This window comes from Chelonoidis abingdonii, chromosome 9, assembly GCF_003597395.2.
Source record: "Chelonoidis abingdonii isolate Lonesome George chromosome 9, CheloAbing_2.0, whole genome shotgun sequence".
Lineage (NCBI taxonomy): Eukaryota > Metazoa > Chordata > Testudines > Testudinidae > Chelonoidis > Chelonoidis abingdonii.
In genome coordinates, this window is record NC_133777.1 from 52,883,763 (window position 1) to 52,905,924 (window position 22,162).

The 22,162-nt window shown below is 38.6% G+C and overlaps 1 protein-coding gene across 1 annotated transcript in view; it reads left to right on the plus strand.

The window, feature by feature from the left end:
* The first annotated feature begins 325 nt into the window (after positions 1–325).
* VPS13C (vacuolar protein sorting 13 homolog C) overlaps positions 326–22,162 on the plus strand; it is a 211,599-nt gene continuing 189,762 nt past the window's right edge. Inside the window, 8 exon segments of the mRNA XM_075069560.1 lie at positions 326–495; positions 3,285–3,328; positions 7,387–7,429; positions 8,320–8,415; positions 10,586–10,687; positions 14,058–14,120; positions 17,077–17,142; positions 21,875–21,984. Of these exon segments, the coding sequence (XP_074925661.1) occupies positions 396–495; positions 3,285–3,328; positions 7,387–7,429; positions 8,320–8,415; positions 10,586–10,687; positions 14,058–14,120; positions 17,077–17,142; positions 21,875–21,984 (624 nt within the window). The 5' untranslated portion in view covers positions 326–395.

A 22,162-nucleotide genomic window follows, 5' to 3' on the forward strand; every position in this document is an offset into this window, starting at 1 on the left:
GAGCGAGATGTGGGGGCCGCGCTTGTCCCAGGGCTAGGGCAGGAGACGCCCCCAATCCCTCCCCCGGGGGGGGGCGGCCCATTACCCCGCCGTGCAGCGAAGCTCCCCGGGCCGTGCGCAATAGGAGGTTGCGCTGGGACGGTTGCGGGGAGCGGGGCCAGAGGTGGGAGGGGGGATCCCAACCCCTTGTCGCAGACACTGTGAGTGACAGGGCGGCCGGGATGCAACAGCCGCTTTCATGGCGCAGTCACGCGCTAGCTGCGGTGAAGCCCCGCCCCCTCCAGTCACATGACAGCAGGGCGCTATCGGGGGCGTGGCAGGCTTCCATCCCGTCTGTTTCCTCCCCTCCCCACCGCTAAGCCCGAGGGTGCGCCCGTGCTCCGCCGCCCGCCGCCATGGTGCTGGAGTCGGTGGTGGCGGACCTGCTCAACCGCTTCCTGGGCGACTACGTGGAGAATCTCAACAAGTCTCAGCTCAAGCTGGGCATCTGGGGGGGTAAGCGCGGGGCGGTGCCTGAGAACCCCCCCCCCCAGCGCTGCCTGCCGTTAGCTCGCAGCCCTGCATGGAATGCTACCCCCGGCTTGGTTCCGCCCCCAGCGCTGCCTGCACTGGCTCCAACCGTTAACCCCCCTCCCCCAGCGCTGGGCCTGTGGGCGGGCTGCCTTCCTCCGCACTGGACAGCGCCCGAGGCAGGGCTCCTGCTCTGTCACCCGGGGTGCTGAGTTCTTGGGGGGATGCAGCCAGTGCCCCAGGTGTCCTCGGCTCTGCCGAGCCCCAGGACAGCCCCGGCAGCGAGGACCTGGAGTTCGATGTTTGCAAATGGGGAGGGAGGTGAGAGGGGAGGATAAGTTTGGGGTGCCTGGTTTTTGCATGTCCTCCCCCTGGGTGGGGGCTGGGTATGGGTGCAGGGTGTAGAGAGGAATTCAGAATCATTTTCCCCTGTCGGCCCCTGCTGCGAGAGGAAATTAACATTGCAGATGAGACACAGCGGCCAGATACCGGAAGTCTCGTAAAAAAACAAAAACCACAAAGCAAATCCTGGTTCAGGAGGTAGCTTTTGCAGTGAGTTGTTTGCTCTGTTGGGCTGGTCTGAAGCAAGAAGCTGACCGAGAGGCGGGACAATGAGGTCATTAGGCCAACAAGCAAAACAAGTACTTCTTCAAGTCAGCTAGTCTGGGGAGTATTAAAGGAACTATGTTGTATTGGCAGAAAAAAAGTGGGTTGTATATATGCATGTGTTGCAATGGCTGGGAGATGGAGGAGATCTGAGTTGCTGAGCATCACCTGATATTTTTGTGGACAGTACTGTTGATATTAACTTGGAAGTAGAGGAATTGAACATTTTAAAACATTATTGTAATAATATTGGAAATACTTGTCACTCTGTCTGGCTTGCCTCATGACAGTGAGTGCCTACCTCAGGGCAGATACTCCAAACTGGTGGCATGTTCTCTAATTAGACTTCATGGAGCAAGTAACTCCTAAAGTATTACAATAGTCTTATAATGGAGTCATAGACAGTCCCCTTAGACAATCCAGTCTATCTTGCTGCTCAGGTAAGATGGACTATGTGATAAATGCTCACTTATACCAGAAGTCACAAATATTCCCAATTACACCCAGTCTCAAGAGACCAGTCACTTACCCAGGTCAGTTTGCATCCTAGCTCTCTCACAATGCGGTGTAGCCAAGATTATAGTAAACTAACTAATGGTTTATTAGCTAAGAAAAGGGAATGAGAGTTATCGAGAGGTTAAAGGAGGTACAAATATACATACAGGTGGGACACTATCTATAATTTTAAAAGGTAACAGAGATTTATTAAATTGCCAGTTTCCCAAAAGTCATTAGGGCTATTCAGAATAACTTTGGGGATCTTCATCTTCTCAGTGGGTTGTTCTGCCATGTTAAAATCCTAGCAGTCCAGAGATGAAATTTGTCCTTGTGTCCATATTTACAGCTTATCAAAGAAACCAGCTGACAGTGACAGTTCTCACACGAGTCTCTTCTTCACTGTGCGGAGGGAAAGGGAAGGAATGCACTTAAAGAGTTTGGTCCTTGAGCTCATGCAATGGATCATTTGTGTTTAATTAACAGGATTTATCTTGTGAGAGATCGTTAGTTGCATTACGCAAGGCTTCTTTCTGGTTTGATGAGTTATTTAGTTATAGGGGTATATGCAATATAAATGTTTGCTATTACATTCTAACAGGATACAGATAAGTGAAAACAATGCCTGCAGAATCCCATTAGTTTTCATGAAGTTAAATACCACATACATTCCTATATATGTAACAGTCACTTTAATCTATAGTAATAAACAAGTGAATTTGCTTGGCTCCCAGCTGTGAGTTTCAGTTCTCATCTGTTTCCTATGCCTTGCCCAGAGCTGGCACTTGGCTTACTAGCATCACATAACTCATCATCTGTGTTTATTTCTGTGCTTATACTAGGTGTGGTGCTTTTTGGGCCAATAAAATGGATGGAACTCCTGCTGTAAGGAGTTTAATACTTTTTAAAAAGTTGTAGCAACGTTAAAGGGTTAATTCCCCTCCCCACCCCCCTTTTTTTTTTGCTTTACTGCACACTTTCCCCCCCTTGTTGCAGTGGTAAGTGCTGTATGCCTGCCTGCAAACTTACTGATTACTAAAGGCATATTTGTTGTAAGCCATGCATATAATTACAGCACAGGGAAGCTGGTTATGTATGTTTCCATCATTATTATGTAATCCTTTGAGCCTCCAACTCTTTCATTTGGGAATGATACTTCAATTCTGATGCCTAAGGCAAGTGGAGTATGAAGAGCAACAAGTGTTTGAAATCAAGCAATTTTTAAAAATAAGTTTACAATAGTTGCGGGAACTAATCTGCCCCAGGATGCACACGCAAATGTTTGTAGTTTTTTTTACAATTGATATATTTTTGTTGAATATGTTTCTTTTCCTTTTGTTCAAAGACCCAGTAAAACAAGGGAAACAAAGAGACTATGTAGGTGATTTAGTGCAACTCACAACAATTATTCAGTTCTGTCAAATGAAAAAAGTAAACAAATGAAAAAAATACTAATGTTTTTCTCTTACTATGTTATCTTTTAAAACAAAAATAGTAAAACACATGCACAAACCCGTCACATTTTGCAATACTTAATTTCTCCAGGGGTATGAGAGTTATTGATGTTCCCTCACCCCCATCTCAGAAAAAATGCCTCTTCCTATTTTGTTAAATAATACTGTAGTCCTACTTATTTACAGGAGTATTGATAATTTTAATCTTCTGCTTTGTAGGTAACGTGGCGCTTGATAACTTGCAGATAAGAGAGAATGCACTGGTAAGTATCTTAATATAATCAGTTGCTGTTTAGGATGCTTTTTAATGGGTTGCAATGACCAGGCTCTGTGGTATAAAACTAATGACTTAGGAATTTGATTTTTATAATCTTTATTATTCAGATTTGAGTTCTAGTGCAACAGTAATACATAGAAGCTTGAAAGGATAAGAAAAAAAAAGATTTCAGTCTCGCTTTCCAGCATTGCTACCCTTCACATTTTGAATGGTATTAATATACCATTTTTGAAGATAATTTAAAACAAACTGCACTTGTAGACTACTCTTACCACCTTGTTGTAAATTCTTATTCCCATTCCATAACAAATTAATATAATGAACTACTTTATTTTGACTTCTACAATCAATACATTTTGAATAGTTAAAACCCAAGCTTTTATCCTGCATGTGGATCTGCAAGAGTAGGTCCTTGTGCCTGTGTTGACTCGAAACAATTTCTATAACTGGACAAATACTTGGGACCAGCTTTACTTGGTAGGTGTTCTGACAGATATTTATGTAATACTGAGTGAATCCTACTGCGGTATCTATAATGTGCCTCTAGCAAAGTTCCGCTGAAGATAATAATAACCTACCTAAAGTATTGAGAAAACACTTGGTGCTTTCTGTATCACCCTGACAGAGTAACGAGCTTTTCTCTTCTGGCATGAATAGGGACTGGCCACTTGAGTAGGTATTGCACATGTTTCTGAAGCAGCTAGGCTGGTCAGTTTAGCTTCTGCCTTTGCAAATGGGCAGCTTTTCGCTATTGGATTTGATATAGAGGCCTAGGAAAACTTGTAGTAACTAGTAAAGCATATTATTGCTCTTTGGAAATTTCTGTAGCCATAGGTTTTGTTGTACTTAGGAAAATAACACTGAAATCACCTCTTTCCTAGCTGAAGGAGGCTATGTTGCTGTTGTGCTTTTACTGCTAGAAATGCCAGTCAAATACATAAAAATAAAAAATGTTTTGTTAACCATTTAAACCTTTTTGTCTGTAAGAAAATATTACTTAATCACCTACCTACTTTGAGATCTTTAATATGTTTTAAAACTGATAAATTCTGAGAGTTTAAATTCAAGGGCCTCGTCAAAACTGCTATTTGAAAAACAGCATCCGTTTTAGTCCTGTTGGCCTTCTGCTCTGCCTGTAACCTCTACCTAATGCTCTCTTGACTAGTACTATTTGCAATACGAGCCCAATAGACCGTACTTGGGCCTGCCTGCGGTAATCTGTATTGTCAGAAATGGATGGTATTTAATTAATGTATTTGATTTTGTATGCAGTAGGGTAATAACAATGGAATAATCATTCTCCAGTATTAATGTAATCTGTGTGGAACTGATCTGTTCTAGATTTAATACTTAGATTAGATGTAACATATTTGCTTATCCTTTGGTTTCTGTCATACTTTAGGCTGGTCATTTCATGTAATAAAATTACCAGTACTGTAAAGCGTTGTTCTGCCTTGACTCAGTAGAGAGCAGATATTCCATTTCACTTGCTTTCAAGAGACTCAACAGATCCTGCATGTAATAGAGCCCTTATGCTATCTTTTGGGTGGTTCTTTAATGTATTTACAGTACATGATCATGGTTAAACAGAACTTCTGCTTTACAGTTCGAGTACTGACATTAAGTGTTACCAAGGCAAGATGTGTTGTCATGTAATTAGTAACAGAATAAGTGCTGAAAGAGAAGCAAGACAAATTAAAGAGAACTAAAAGTAAGCACTGCTTCACTGAAGTTGGTTGTATGAGTACAGTACCTTTAGGCTTTATGGTGGATCTGAGCAATAGTAAATGAGAGGTTTCTAAAGGTAGGTATTGGAAATGAAGGTTAGGTAGGAACTGCATGTTAAATTATAGGATTGTAGATCAGTGAAACAGGTATTTTAAAGCTTGTCCCTTTTAATCATAGCTACAAATGTAACTATTTGAAATAAAAATAGCAATAAAAAAAAAGAGGTGTGGGAAGAGGAGACTAACAGTGGCATTACAATAGGAAAGTGGAACACTGCCAGCACAAACACAATACCAAACACAGGATGATAGCTTCCTGTATGATGAGAAAAAAATGAGTGATTTGTGTAATTAACTTCATTCACTCATACTCTTTTTCATATATTAAAAATAAGATTTTTTTATGAAAAATAAAGCTGACTAAAGCTTCAAATTGAGCTTTCTGAACAGATGCCTTATAATATGCAACTTTCGTAGGAAAGAATGACCTCTTGGAGAGGGATAAACTTTAAAAGCACAGTGTATAGGAAGTAGACACATTGTCCTATGGGACTTCAAGTACACAGTGAATTAATGTGCAAATATAGCATAAAGGAATTAAAATATTCCAGACCTTTTTGAATGCTTTTTAAACACATGAAATAAGAATGAGTTGCGCTAGATTTCTGTCAGTGGTCAATTTTAAAAATGTTTGACTCTTCTTTGCAATAATCAGAACAGAGCTTTTGTTCACTGCTATTTATTTATACTGATGTTTAGTTTTCCATTCTATCTTGTTTTTATCTATTCAAGAAATTGAGGTTTTTTCGCCCTCATTTAATGGGCTGTTAGAGGGATGAGTTTTATCTTAATTTTGGACCCATAGTGATTTCAGTAAGAAACAATTAACATCTTGCCTTTGTTTACACTAAATACAAGCTGGTAAGTTTTTTAAATCAATCATTTCTTGATTGGGGATGAAGCTACTTCTTCGGGAAGTTTTTCTGCGTTTTCTTACCAAATTGTAAAGGGAATCAGGGCTCTAGTATCTGTATTCTAGTCAGTGGGGAATGGTGGCTAACATCTGTCTACTTGGTCGAGATGTGTGTGTTTGCTTGTATTTAATCTTTGAGATTAAGAATACCCCTCGGGCTCCTGAATCTAGCAATTGATACGATTAATTAAAAAAGCATCAGAGTAGTAAGGCGTTTCAGAGATTAATTGGGAAGTGAAAGAAACCCCATGTCAGTTAAGACATGCCCCAAAGTTGACAAATACTTCTTTTAATGTAGAAAAATGTGAGATTGTGGACTTGAAGAATATGTATTCTGTTTGAGAGTAGTGAAAATGAATTTGAATGAGTATGATTAAATCTTTCTTCTTTTGGTCCCTTTATTAAGTGGTGTTGGTATTTGTTTCACTGTCTACTTTGTAGATTAGATTCTTGATTGTGTTTGATAAACTGTCCTGATTGCACAGTAGTAGTATTTTCCTTGTATGGGTTTATAGGTCTACTCTGTCCTTGATACTTGGCAAGGAGTCTTGTGTAGAGCTTGTCTTCACTGTATTAATATTATACCTAGCTCTTATTTAGTGATTTTCATCAGTAAATTTCAAAACACTTCATGATGTATTTATCCTAAAATATGCCTATGAGGTAAGGAAGTGCTTTTTCTGCCCATTTTACTGATGGGGCACTGAGGAACAGAAAGCCACTTAAGTGACTTGTCCAAGGTTGAGCAGGAAGCCTGGGGGAGCAGGGACCTGAACCTGGGTTTTGCAAGTCGTAGGTTAGTGCCCTAAACACTGGAAAGTTGAAGAAAATATTTTTCTTGCCTTTTAAATACCACAGAATATAAGACAATAGTGGTAATTTTTCTTGTGTGGATAGTGGAGGTTGTGGGTAAATAGTGAAGTTTGTGGGTATCACAGATTTATACAATATATTCTTTAATACCTCATTTTCATTAATAGAGACTATTTTATAATCAGGTTCCTGTCAGTCTGATTATTTTCTAAGCTTTGTGGTGTCAACTTTACAGAAGAAAATTTCACTATAAACTTATTATATAAATTTTTATACAGTACATTTATTTAGAACTTAATTAACTTCTTTAGATCATGATCTTGTAAGCTGATCCATGTGGGTACAGGGATCTGCCCCCCAAATCAATTTATAAGATTAGGGCTTCAGTGTATGGAGGTTGCTCATTCAGCTTTGGAAAATCAGTGCTAAGATTGCAAGAATACCTGGGGTGCTACAGCAGAATGAGGTGATCCTAAAAGTAGATGATAGTTCTGAAATTTAATGGGTATACTGTTACTTTTCTCTCTACAGAGTGAGCTGGATGTGCCTTTTAAAGTAAAGGTTGGGCAAATAGGTAAGTAAAAACTTCTTACTACACAAGCTGGGATAATCTAAGCTTTCACTCTGAAGAGAAAGTTAAAGTGTAAGTTTTAGTGCTGAACTATCTTGCTCTGAACTTTCCTTGTCCTTAGAGTTCCCTTAAAATGATATTTGAGTGCTTGATTTCCATGACTGACTTGCTGTATGAATGTCTTAGCATTGATTCCATAGCAAGTGTTGAAATCTTGCCTGAATGGCAATAAAATCCTGTTCTAGCATACTTCTGCATGTCATTCCTGAAAAACCTAGCAGATATGTGGGGTCAAACTTGAGAACTGGTGTGGACAAGCTGAATATGAAAATTTTTTTCATGTACATTAGGTACATTATTCCTGGTAGTGTTTACCAGTATATTACCAATGAAGAACCCACTGCAGCAATATATGCCTTGGTAATATGGTTCAGATACCTCTGATATGGAGGTATCTGAACCTGTACGCAGATCTTTAATGTTAGATTTATTTTTTTCATATGTTCTTATCGCTTACATAGCTTTTAAAAATTGTTCCCAGGCCCAAGGTATTACAGCATTGTCTGTTTCTGAGTAACCCCCTACCCGCCCCAATTTTAGTCCTTTTTTAATAGTTGCCACTGCTTACATAGCTCATAGGGGTATTGAGGCATTTGGGGCTCTGGGAAAGTGAAGGGATGTACTTCTCAGAAGTTGTCAAAACTAGAAGTGCTCATGTGCCACTGAGGTAACCAAAAGTGAACATCTGCTAAATGCCTGCTTTATCTTAACGGTATCAGTAATATTTTTCAGTGTTTGAAATTTAGTGCAAACTAAATTAAGCTCTAGACTTATTCAGTTTTATGCTTTGTAGCATAAGAAGCTGAATGTGTATTGTATTTTGGTCTGTTTAGATAAGCTTACTCTGAAGATTCCTTGGAAGAATCTGTATGGCGAGGCAGTGGTTGCGACTCTAGAAGGCTTATATCTGCTCATTGTTCCTGGAGCAAGTAAGTGATGTCATCAAATCATAGTGAAATAGAATAATTCATGGTGCAAGAGAAGTAAAACTACTACTATCTGATGATGCTATATGGATAAGTACAAAATGGAACTGTTAACTAATGTAAGTTAGTTTCCAGAGAGAAACATTATTAGAATACTTTATTTTTAGCCAAATATTGGCAAGTGAAGGCAGTCTGTAAAAGCAATAAATTTCTTGTCCCTACATTTGTTTCCCTATCCTTTTGTCCACAAAAATCCTCTTAAACTTGCTTATTTTATCTTTGATACGTTTTTTCCAGAATGACCTAGTTTTTCAGGCTGTAGACTTAGGCTACATCTACACTAGAAGCACTAGAGCGGTGCAGCTACACTGCTGTAACGCTTCTGGTGAAGACATTCTAATCTGACAGGAGAGAGCTTCCACAAGAGGCAGTAGCTATGTCAACAGGAGAAGCTCAGTGTACACTAGTGCTTAGGTCAGTATAACTTACATTGCTCAGAGGCGTGGATTATTCATACCCCTGAGCGACATAAGTTGTACTGAAGTAAGTTGTAATGTAGACAAGGGCAATTAATTTATCCTTGTACAGGAAACAGTGTCTAACTTCTAACCATTGAAAATGGTAAGTGTATTGAGCTTGCATTTTTTCTCTGAGGACGTTATTAATTACCATGATCCTTAGCTACATTAGTGCTTTTATGAAACTTAAAATTTCTGATCTTGACAGGAAAATCAGTGAATTCCTTGATCCTTAAATGTTGGTTTCATAGAACTTATAACCTGCACTGTCTAATTTTTTACCAGCTGCACTTCAATGGAAGAGTTTTAATTCTCTTAAATCATAATTGTCTCATTGATTTCATAAACCTATCAGGTGCAACTTGTAAGATCATTAAATTTGTCAGTTCCATTATCTTTACATTTCTCATAGAACTTGAGAAGCTCCATGATTTAGCTGTGTTTGATGGCACATGGATCTTGTATCTTAGAAATTGATATGAGTTGCCAATTCTGCAGGCTTCTGAGTGGAACTTAAGTCAGAGTGTTGAGAAGGACTTGTGGACCTTGTGAAGTCCACCAGCTATGTTGCATAGTGTAAGACCTGTGAGCCATGGAAAGGAGGATTCACAGAGGTTGAAATTTGTTGTCTTGTTTGTTGCGCTTCAAAATGGGATAAATAAGTTTGGAAAGATTAGCTTTTACCATAAATGTTGAAAAACGTTGATTTCTCTGTACACACAGAAGCTGACGAAAAAGCATGTCCATCAGTGATAACTGAAATTTATAAGTAGGCAAAATAAGAAAAATGCTGCTTGAGAAATTTAGTTTGATTTAAGCATATTTACTTAGTATTGTTTGACGTGATGTTGACAAATTTGTGGTTTAACAGTTTCAATTTTTTGAATCTCAACATCTACAGTCATTAAATAATTTTGACTCCTCCATTGTCTGATGCCCCTTCATAATTTCCTGCAACTGAAAATTTAAATAGATAAAAATAGAAAAAAAATTCAAAACCCATAATTTTGCGCAACTTTGAAAATATACAATGATAATCTAAAAATGCCTAAAGAAAATTGATATCCATCAAAATTCTGACAAGCTTCTTCATAAAATCTGAGATGAATAATTTGGTGCTGATGGTAATTCTTCTTTTTCAAAAGATTTTGCAAAACAGATAAATCTGATCATGAAGGATTTCAGCTATTATAACACTCGTGCAACATATATATTTAAAAGGTCCACAGTTATAGACAGATCAAAATGGGCCTGAAAGTCCACCCTTGTAAGTCCTTGAGGGAATCTATAATGTGGCCATCTTACTTTGACAGCTAGCTCAAGTAACACCTGTGAAATTTGTTAGGGCTCATCTACACACACATCTAGTCCTGTTTCAAAGAGGACGAGGTCAAAGCGTGTTAACAGTTAGTCCATGGCAAGCTAGTGTAGGGTAGATTCATGCCCCAACTTGCCGTGATCTAAATGTTTGTGTAGACAAGCCTTTGGGTATCTTGTAAGCTGCATATTAGTGAGTATTAAATACAAAATATTAATTATGATTTAATTAATTTATATTCATGTTAATTATGAGTTTATATTAGTATGCTTTGATTTAATTTGGGCAGTTGTTTGTTGAATTAAAAATGAAATCTCTCCTAATTTTTGTCTTCTAGGCATTAAATACGATGTGGAGAAGGAAGAAAAATACTTGCAGGATAATAAGCAAAAAGAGCTATCAAGAATTGAAGAAGCTCTGCAAAAATCAGCAGAGAAAGGTACTGTATGTATACAAAATTAATTAAAAGTTTTTTGGGGACTTAGACAATACTGTAGAAGTAAGAGAAACCTTACTCTGTGACTGACTTCACAAGTGGTACAGCTCAAAGTTTTAATTAACTGATGTAATTTTCATGCTTTTAAAAACAATAATTTCTGTAAAACTTAAAGTAAGAGATGTAATCCTGCGTGTTTAGTCTCCAGTTACTTATTTTGTAACTTCCATTAGAAATGTGAAGTTGAGTATCTGATATACAATATATGCATTGCCTCAAAAAAGTAGATCTTGATGCAGCTGTAGAATTACAGCCTGTTTGTTATCAAATATGTTTTAGCTGTGGATGTTGATATATGAACATTATATTTTGGAAATTCTTGCAAGCTGAGTTTTGTTAAGGGTAAGGAAATATTGAGCCTACTGGAAACTGGTAATTTTGTGAAAAATGCTGTAATTTTGGTGCTATAATAAGTAAAGTTATCTGCAGTTTTTAATTTTAAACATCTGATGATCAGTTTGGTTTAGAATACTCAGATATGACAGTACAAATCAAGTCAGTGTTAGAATAATGATTAATAAATAAGAGAAGCATTAAATAATTGCAAGACACAGGAAAATGATGAAGTAAAAGATAATGTCACCACTTAATTTTTGGCCGAGGTCAATAGGGGCTGTTTTATGGATAACTGTTTGGCTTCGTGGATGGATGTTCAAACTGCAAAAATCACTAGCTTAATTGGCACCTGTGCCTCCACGTCCTGATAAAGGTCCAGGGTTTAATTTTAAATAGAAATAGGACTATCCTCTTACCCTCTACCCTAGGTGGCCCATCTGAGTCGGGGTGAGACTCCTCACGCTACCCAGTCAATGAGTCTTGGACTACTGTTGCTTATGTTGTTCCCGTTAAGATTAATAGGTGACTGCAATTTACAGGGGTGCAGATCATTTCACTTTCATGATAACTCTAAAGGCAGTGAAAATGAAAGAACACTTAAAAACATCTTCAGAAATTACTTTGGAGTACAGTCTCTTTGAAAATTCAACACACAATTTTCACACTTTATTGTCTTGTTCCTGTTTTTTCTGCTTTAAGGAAAGCATTAGCTTACATTTCAAACTGCACATATTTGGCTTCCATTTACAGTGAAGAGATTGCATTCATTGCACATGTTCTTCTAATATTCCAGGAACTGTAGAATTAGTGGTGAATTCATGTAATACTGATTGATCATCTTATCACTTATGTCCATTTGGCCCAAAGAATCATATTCATTAATAGAAATGATCAGAGTTACAGATGGACTACTACATAAATTAGTTCTGCTGATCTTATGAGCAGCAGTTGTATGGTAGAATGAGGCAATAGTGCCAGAAAAATTAATAACCAATTTTCCTCTTTTCTATGTTATATACTTAATTCATCTTATAATACTGTTAATGTGCAGCTTTCTGAGGGGAGGCATCACACAGTTTTATTACTACAGAACCAGCTGATGCTGTCTTGGTAACTGGATATAATTAGGGTTTGTCTGTGCATTTTGAACAGGAATGTAAGAAATTATGAAAGATGAGACTTTCATAATGGCTATGGCCAACAGTAAATCATTTGTATTAGAAGAGTTTGATTGGACTACTGAAAGAAATGTGAGGTATTACATATTTAATTTGTAGCCTGATTGGTCCATGAAAAGACACTAGTGCTGAGGTTCTATGCTGTCCCTCTAAGAGCCATAGCCCTGAATTTGCAGTCTGGGGGAAGAGAAGGCCAATGATGTTTTAAGATGCCTTTGTGCCATCCTGATCCTAGGCTGTTCTAGGAGTTGGAGAGGCTCCTGGAGTATCTTAGGCATCACTGGGGGCCTGACTAATTTATTGCATTTCCTGTGGAGCCCCATGGTTGGTGCTGGTGCCTGGAATCTCTCCAGTGCTATGGCCTTGTTTTTGGCATGCTCCTTCTGCCCCTTGTGCAACCCCTCTTCTGGAGCTTGCCAGTGGCTGATTGTGCAGAAGTATTACAGCTGTCTCGCTGAATGAATCTCCTTGACGGCAGCTAGGGTACAAGGCTTTTAGGGCTCATTTATGCCACTCTGGACCTTTTACACAGTGTAAAGGGCCAGAGTGGAGGAGTGAATCTCGTCCCATAGATGTTGTTCCTTCAGTGCTATACAGTGTACCACAGATCCAGTGAATATGTATTTAAGAGCCCATGGGAGCATACCAAGGAGAGAAGTGACTGTTCTTTGGGGTGTACGTGGACTCTTGGCTCTCAACATGCTGTTCATCAAGATCCTTTTCTATTTGCTAGTGTACATAGTGCATAGCAAAAATAATTTGAAGTGAGACGTCTGTTACTCCCTAGTTACACATTAAGCGAAGCTCTTCATTGGGGTAAAAAAACCCCCAAACCTAGCAATTTTTAGAAGTAGTACTTAAACTCATACCCAGTTTCCATGTAGTTATATAGCTAGAGAACTCTCGCCAGTTACAACAGTCAACTGTTATATGTTACTTGTGGGGAGTGCCAGGACCCTCTGGGGTACAATTCACATGGACGTGAGTTTACATGAGCATATCTGTTGGACAAGGTTTACAGGCTGGCTGTTTAAGCCTGACACTTTTTTGGTTTGAAATTGAAGCTTTCCTTTTCCAAGGTGAGCTGCCTGCCAAGGCTGATGAATCTCAGCCGCCCTGTGAAGACTTACTTTAAGCTGGTCTTTATTTGCCTTGACATCCTTGTCTAGGGCCTAGGTAGCATTTGACAGAGGCAGCCAAGCCACTAGCTATCGCTCCATTCCCTGCTCAGAGGTGTTGCCAGTTGGTCTGCAACTGCTTCTTAAATATTTGCAGCTGTCATGCATATGTGCAGGATGTTCCCCTATCAGCCACAAAAGGGCACGCTTGATGGGCGTTGGTTGCTCCATCTCAGAAGTTACATAGCTAGAAAAGTGACACGTGGTGTTTTCTGGTGATGGGGGGAGAGGAGGAAGGAGACAGACCACCTTTGTGTATAGGTGTGTTGAGTGTTAGATAAAGAATTAAAGAAAATGAGACTTGTATATTGTGGGCAATACAAAAAACTGCCACAAGCTTTGCCCAGTGTGTTACCAGCGTTAGCTTAAAACTACTTGCATGTGTGTTAAAAAAAAACAACAAAGTTTAAACTAGTAATTTACATGCATAAAAAAGCAAGTTTTTCAAGTAAATCATTTTGCGATGTCTACATTTATCTTCTAATATCAGGAAAGGATTATCCCTGTATTTAAATGATATGTAAATCTGCTTTGAAGTTTAAGACTTCATTTGCTCTGAAATTTGAAAGTAGATTTCCTTTAAAAATTGTGTTTTTGGTTATTGCTGACATGTGGATCAAGGCACTCATTCAGGAGACACCATATATGGCTTGGAGAGCTTTGTTTGCAAGGATAACAAGTCTGGTGGGTATGCATGGTTCATTACCTTCTTCCTTTTAAAAAAAAAAAAAAAAAAGAAAAAAGTTTAATGTATCATTGACAATATCAAAACTCACATACAGTACTTGATAGTCAAGTATGTTGGCAAGCACTGAAATTTAGGAGGCTTTGGAAACAAGATATTAAGTAACATGTCACTGAAAGGTTAAAAATAACATATTATGTTACTTGAATGTTATGAGAGTCCTGCTTTCAAAAGACAGATAAATAGAAAACAGTGAAGGCTGGTTCTACTCTCAAGTGTCTCTAAAAACAATATTGTTGGTTTTTCTCAAAGAATGTTCAAAGACACAGATGGCAGTTGGTCACCCAAACAGTGGGAATATCTCACCTACTATTGGTGCCTTTGAAAACATCCCCATCAATTATCATTATACTGTATTCTAATAGCAGTTCAGACAGATCTTAACTAACACTCTTTCAAGGCCAAGCTGTACTTAATAACTGGCTGTACTATTAAGGCAGTCTTCTTTCATAAGGTGGCCATTAATGGGCCAAGTCCTTAGCTGTTGCAAATGGGCATAGTTCCATCAAAGCCAATGAAACTAAGTGGATTTGCACTAGTTGATGGTCTGCCCCTATGTTTCTTGTAATGCAAGATGACATGATCATGTTTTCTGTCCTCATGTAACCATGGTATTTAGCTGAAAGGTGCTAATCATATGATGTTTGATTAATTCAAGGAAGCTGCCATATATTAGTTGAACTTCTTAGAATTAGTTTTTTGTTTTTAATGCAGTCCATTTGCCTCTCTCCCACCGCTACGCCAAATTAGTCAGTTTTTGTCCACTTAACCTTGAGGCTGTTGAGATTGGGATAGCTGGGTGACAATGCTATGCTGGTATTTATCTATTCTTTACAAAAAAGCAAGCGCATAAGACTAAGGAAATTTTATTAATAAGGATTTAGGAAATATTCAATTACCCATATAAGAATTGCCATACTGCATCATACCAGTGATTCCTCTTAACCGCAGTCAGACAGGAGACTGGACAGTAATAGATGACTTCAAGGATGGTACAGAGAAGCCTGCATTAGATACTAGTAAAATAGCTTTTGCATTGGTAGAGTGAGTTTGTAATCTCTTCCAGCAGTTGATGGTTCATTTAAGCCCTAAATCTTCAGGGCATTAATCGGTTTTGTTTTTTTTTTTCAAAAAAAAAAAACCACCAAAAACCATCCGATCTAACTGTGGATGATCACGTGATCTGTATGTATCTAATATCACTAAATGTACTACTGTGTTATTGGATGATAACATGTGGCTGTGGATTCCACAGATGAACTTGGTTTTGTGTTTACATTTTTTTTATCTTGATAAGTTTTAAATGCATTTTGAAATTACATTGCATGACCCCTTTGTTCTTACATTATGAGAGGGGGTCAAGTACAAGCAGGTGTGTGACCTCTTTTGTTCCATTAATTAATTTGTACACCTAATATAGCTTCGTTTTGTTGCTTTATCTCTTGAAACTAAACAGTCCTTTTACAGAAATCTTTCTGTGCCTCTAACCGTGATTTCAAGAAAAGTATCTCTTTCTGCACTTAGAGATACGGTGATCAGATCAGAACATACCAGAGTATTTAAGGTGTAGGTATGCCATTAGTCTTTATATAGCGACTTTTTAGTATTTTCTGTCCTATTTTTTTTTTTTTATATAGCCTAGCAATTGTATTTGCCCTCCTCCTTCCCCCTCCCTTTTTTTTACCACAACTGTGTTAAACAGATAGAGATTTTAATTGAACTGTCCACGGTGATGTCCAAACTCTCTTCCCTGTATGTGGCTAAAGTTGATGTAGAACCAAGCAACATGTAAGACTATTTGAAGTTAATCCTTCTAGCAGGCATTAGCTAACATTAGTCAACAGTGGATTATTGCAGCCATTATTGCACATTGAAATAGCATGTTTTAACTTGAATCTCAAAGGATTAATATGTATACATGGTACACTGGGTGTGTATTTATCCTTGCCATTCTTAAAGTGATACAATGAATAGCTCTCAGTGAAACCATTTTAACCTGTGTTTTGTGATCCTGCAAGGCAGGAGTGGACTCGATGGCCCATCCATATGTAAATGTCTTGTTCTCCGCTCAGTGCATTTAAGTAACTGCTTAAAGTATTGTACTGATTCAGCTTTTTGTGTCTTTGTCGATTGGACCGAAAAATAACTGTCAGAGGCTATTCAAAGGATGATAGTTTTGGATACTAATGGGTAGACCTTTCACATGTGGAATTCTACTTCTTTTTCTGAACAAAAACATTGTTTCTCTACTTGTGAATTTTGTTTTGTCTCATCCCACATTTAATAGCTCCTACAGTATCTTCAGTTACATATGGTCATAGTGAATCCTGATGTATATGTTATAGGTGGACATGCATGTGTTTTTAAGCATTAAGCTTCCCTCCCTCCCCTCGACTATAACACCCAAAAAGCTTGAAAACTGATACTAAGGAACAAACTGTCATTGCCTTGATTACAACTGACGTTACCATGTTCAACATAGACCTCATGATTTTTAGTGTATAGGTTTGGGGCTGATGTGACGTAGCAGAGAAGAGAGAGATTATTTTAGTAAAGTTAAAATCTGATAGTGTAAAAGAGAAGCATAAAAATCATGCTTAAATAATTCATATAAGAACCATTTTTATGTGGACTTGTGTGCCTATGTAGAGAACTGAAAGATGACAGAGAATTGGAAACAGATGATAAAACATACAGAATAGCATGTTACTTCACTGAGTGAATTTGAAATATTTTAAAGGTTTTGAAGAAAGGCAACTGTTTAAGATGAGTCATTTTTCTTTTTAGAAAGCCAGTTACCTACTTTTCCTCATTTTCCTTCTTACCTTTACTTGCTTTGTAATTTTACTAACTTGAATTTTATCCTTTTCTCACAAAATTGCCTGCATTGAGAAGGACGTAAGCGTAAAAAGCATAAAAAGCATTTTAAGAAACCCTTTAAAAGTCATGATCACTCAAAAGGTGGGTACAATGTAGCCTTCTACATTGCATATTTTATTGCTATTTGTTTTTTAATAGCAAATGGGAAAAACACAGACTTCCAGGGCCAAATTCTTCTCCTCCTTTGTACAGCTGGAGTAATGCTATTGAATTCAGTACAGTGAAAATTTAGATTAACAGGCCTTATTGCAGAATTTGGCTCATCCTCTGCACATAAAACTTAAATAAATTGAAGCTTACTGTTGAAAAAGAGGGCACAAGATTTTAAAACAAGGATATTTTTTCTTTTTGTGTGTCACACTATTTCATAACGTGAAAATAGTTGTGGTCATATATCAAGAGGCTTCTGATGCCCATGTGACATTGATGGCACAACAGGAAAGCATTGTTTTTCTCAACTCCACTTTTGTTATCATTTATTATAAATAAATAATATGCTAAACTCCAGACAGAATTATTGTAGGCAAATAAGCTTTTACAAAGCGTATAGAGAATAGAATTCACATCTTCTGATAAAGTTCATGTCAATGCTGAGGTTCTCTTTTTTTCTTTGATTGTACATAAAGCAATAAATATGAAGATTTTCAAAGGCACGAAGGGCAGATAGTCTCTCATCCCTTACTGAAAGTCAGTGGGAATTTGGGAGCCTGTTTCAGATGGATTAATTAGAGAGGACGAGGGGGAAATGGAAGGTATATTCTTGGGTATTTAGGGATTATTTTTCATACCTGGGAGGATCTAAGTGCAATATATAAAATGAGTGGTGAGTAGGTAGTCTTGTCATACAATTTTTGCTTGTGCACATTTCTGCTCAAAGTTGCTGATGATTGGTTTGTTTTTGTCATTAATTGCTTTCCATTGAGTGAGCAGTGTCCTCGTTCATCTTCAGTAGCAAGACACGTGCACTTTTCCATTTGTGAACAAAATGCAACTGAACTTTGATGTGTGAGGCTTTTTTGAGATGCAGATATCTTCACTTTTCTCTTGAAGTGAGCTATACAGTGCATGTATACTTGGCGTCATGTAGCTGCTGATTGTATGTGTACAATTCGTAATAACTATATATTCTATATTTAAGGACAAATTATACATAAAATAGTTAAGTCTTCAAGATTAAGCATTCAAAAATCAGGTGAGACTGTATGTGGAGCCTTAACCCTGTCACTTGTACATAGCTTGGCAGAATATGATTTTAAAAAAATATTTTCTATAGATAATATCCATGTTTCTTTTTAAGCATTTCCCCCATTTTTGTCTGTTTACATTTTCACAGTTGTGGGAAATAAGGGGAGTCAGATGGTGGGGCGGGAGGCACACAATTATTTATCTAATGACAGTAGATGTTTTGATTCCGAAAGTTAAAACTTTATAACTGTTAAAACACAAATTGTCAATGTTACATGTCAAAATACACAAAGTAAATATCCTTAAATCAAACTTTAATTTCCTAAGTAGCCTTTTTCTGACTTAGCCTATCTGTACATTTCACTTTATTATTGATGAAAATATTTTTTGTCTTTTTGGGTACAGTGAAATTGACACTTACAGATAAAAATCTAATCCTTCCTAGTCTACATGTCTACAGAATAGCTGAAGCCATGCATAGCATTTTCTTTTATAGTGTAAGAGCCTGTGTCCCAGTCAGTGAAATTCCAATTACTTAAAGGTGTATATGGAATGAGCAAGGCTTCAAGAAGCCATGTCTCATTGAATTCATAATTGAAGAGAGAAACACATTGACTGTGTAGCTGAGTCAGCCCAGTATACATGCACTGCAGCCTTGTTTGCCTAAATCACCACTAGTAAATGGCTTTAGAAGTCTTACTTGGAAGATAACACACTCATGTGCCAATCAAGCCCTATAAGATGATCAAATCAAAACCATTTTTCACCAGTACCCTCTCAAAACTCCTTTCCCTCACAGAGGAGTATCACCTGCCAAATTGCACCTTTCTACTCTCAGGCCTGGTCTACACTACGCGTTTAAACCGAATTAACCCTGCACCTGTCCACACAACAAAGCCCTTTAAATCGATATAAAGGGCTCTTTAAACCGATTTCTGTACTCCTCCCCAATGAGGGGAGTAGCGCTGAAATCAGTATTGCCATGTCAGATTAGAGTTAGTGTGGCCGAATTCAACGATATTGGTCCGGGCGGTATCCCACAGTGCACCATTGTGACGGTTCTTGGAAACATCTGAACTCGGATGCACTGGCCAGGTAGACAGGAAAAGCCCCGCGAACTTATTGAATTTCATTTCCTGCTTGCCCAGCGTGGAGCTTCTGTCAGCACGGGTGGCGATGCAGTTCAATCCAAAAAGAGCTCCAGCATGGACATACGGGAGATAATGGATCTGATGGCTGTATGGGGAGACAAATCTGTTCTATCAAGAGCTCCGTTACAGAAGATGAAATGACAAAGCATTTGAAAAAATCTCCAGGCTATGATAGACAGAGGCCACAGCAGGGACTCAGCACAGTGCTGTGTGACAAGCGTTAACGGAAAACCAAAGAATCAAATCGATGCTCATGGAGGGAGGGAGGGGTACTGAGGACTCCAGCTATCCCACAGTCCCTGCAAGTTTCGAAAAGTATTTGCGTTCTTGGCTGAGCTCCAATGCCTGAAGGGTCAGAAACATTTTCCTGGGTGTTTCAGGGTGTATGTCGTCAATTTACACCTTCTCCCACCCTGAAAGAAGAGGGAAAAAATCGTTTCTCACCTTTTTCAGTGTCACCCTATGTCTGCTACATGCTGCTGGTAGACAGGGTGCTGCAGCGCTGAACACCAGCAACCCCTTCCCAGTGGCAGATGGTGCAAAATGACTGGTAGCCATCGTCTCATCAGCCCGTGAGTGCTCCTGGTGGCCTCGGTGAAATCGGCCGGGGGCGCCTGGGTAAAAATGAGAATGACTCCCGGTCATTCCCAGCAGACAGTACAAAGGGCTTGGTAACTGTCCTCATTATAGCAGCTGGAGGCTGAGCTCTATCAGCCCCTCCTGCCCCCTTTCATGTCTAAAGAAGATTCGTACTCCCTGGATTACCATAGAGCTGGAGGCTGCCTCCTCCTCATTTAATCTCACTAAAAACTCATTGTTCTTATTCCTGCATTCTTTATTACTTCATCACACAAATGGGGGGACACTGCCACAGTAGCCCAGGAGGGTTGCGGGAGGAGGAAGCAACGGTGGGGTAGTTACAGGGGACCCCTAGAATGACATGCAGCTACATCATTTCTGCGGGATCTCTGGGGCTCTGACCTGAAGCAGCTGTGCTCTCTGGTTCTCTAGTACACTTGCCCCATATATAGCAGACTGACTCTCTTTTTAGATAAAACATAAAGAAGGGAATGACCTGGGGAGTCATTCCCATTTTTGTCCATGCACCCCGGCTGACTGCGCGCGGCCAGCCGGGAGCACCCATGACAGCAGCAGACGGTACAAAAGGATTGATAATGTCATTGCAATTTCCATTGCAAATGGTGCAAAATGAGTGATAACCATCATCTCATCGCCAATTTACAATGGCAGACGTTGCAATAGGGATGGTAACCGTCTCTGCTACCTTGCAAAGGCAATGAATGCTGTTGTGTAGCACTGCAGTACCGCATCTGTCAGCAGCCATCCAGTACCATATGGTAACAGTGACAAAAGGCAAAACGGGCTCCATGGTTGCCATGCTATGGCGTCTGCCAGGGCAATCCAGGGAAAAGGGCACAAAATGATTGTCTGCTGTTGCTTTCACGGAGGATTGAGTGACGACATTTACCAGAATCACTTGCGACAGTGTTTTGCACCATCATGCATGGGATCTCAACCAGAATTCCAATGGGCGGTGGAGACTGCTGGAACTATGGGATAGCTACCAGAGTGCAACGCTCCGGAAATCGACACTAGCCTTGGTACATGGACGCCCACCACCGAATTAATGTGTTAATGTGCCGTGTGCACTGACTTTATCAAATTTGTTTTAAAAACGGTTTCTGCAAAAATCGGATAATCCCGTAGTGTAGACATTCCCTTATCTATACCAGTGCTGTCATGTTTAGAAATGGCTAAGTGTTGTTTCATTATGGGTAAAGCTTGTTTTTTCAATTTCTTATTCAAAACTGGATTTGTTCAAACTAGAAAAAAATGACCTATGGCAGAGATTGGGTTTGAAATTCAGCCTGAAAGATGAAAGTTGAATGGTTAGAAGCATCTGGCTTTAAGTGGAACTATAACTGTAGTGCAGATTGTGTTTTGCTAGTTCTCTTTGTGTATACTTCATGAACGAAAAATGAACATTCTGACATCAGTTTAGGCAGAATTCTATGATCCACAAAACACATTTTATATATAAAAGATTAACAGAATGTTATGGTTGGGCAAAGGATCAGGGAAGTTGTCACATCGAGAGGATAAACCGAAGCTGCTGTTTGCTTCTTCAAGGTCTGCTGCTGTTTTAGTAACGTGTATAGTTTGTCAAGTAACATAACTGTCTGTCTCCATTAACACCATAATATTAATCAAGTAATTTAAGGAAGTTTTTAATTGTTCCATTCTTTTGCAATTTCTCCCTTTAAGCTTTAATATTTTAATTTGTTTTCTAAGCACAGAAGGGCTCTAAACAATGTAGACTAAAGCTTAAATGGCAATATTTAATGTCAATAAGTGTGTGAAGTTGTTGAAATGTGGTGAACGAAACTTTGTATGCCTGGCTGGCAAATGTAATGAGATAATGAATGCTGATTTTTTTTTTTTTTTTTTTTTTTTAGATAAGCCAAAGGCAGAGAAAAAAGATACATTCTTAGAAAAGCTGGCAACTCAAGTTATAAAAAATGTACAAGTCAAAATCACAGGCATTCATGTTAGATATGAGGATGATGTAAGTGTCCTAAACTATATTTTTTGTTTTCTCTTAAACCAAATTTCAGCTGAGATCTCCTATGGTGGTGGTACGCTATTTTCGATCTGCACCGTGTACTCAGTAGATTTGAAGTAAATCAGAGTTTTTCAACCATCTTAAAAAGTTTTTGTGTTTAATACAAGCAAAACAAACAAAA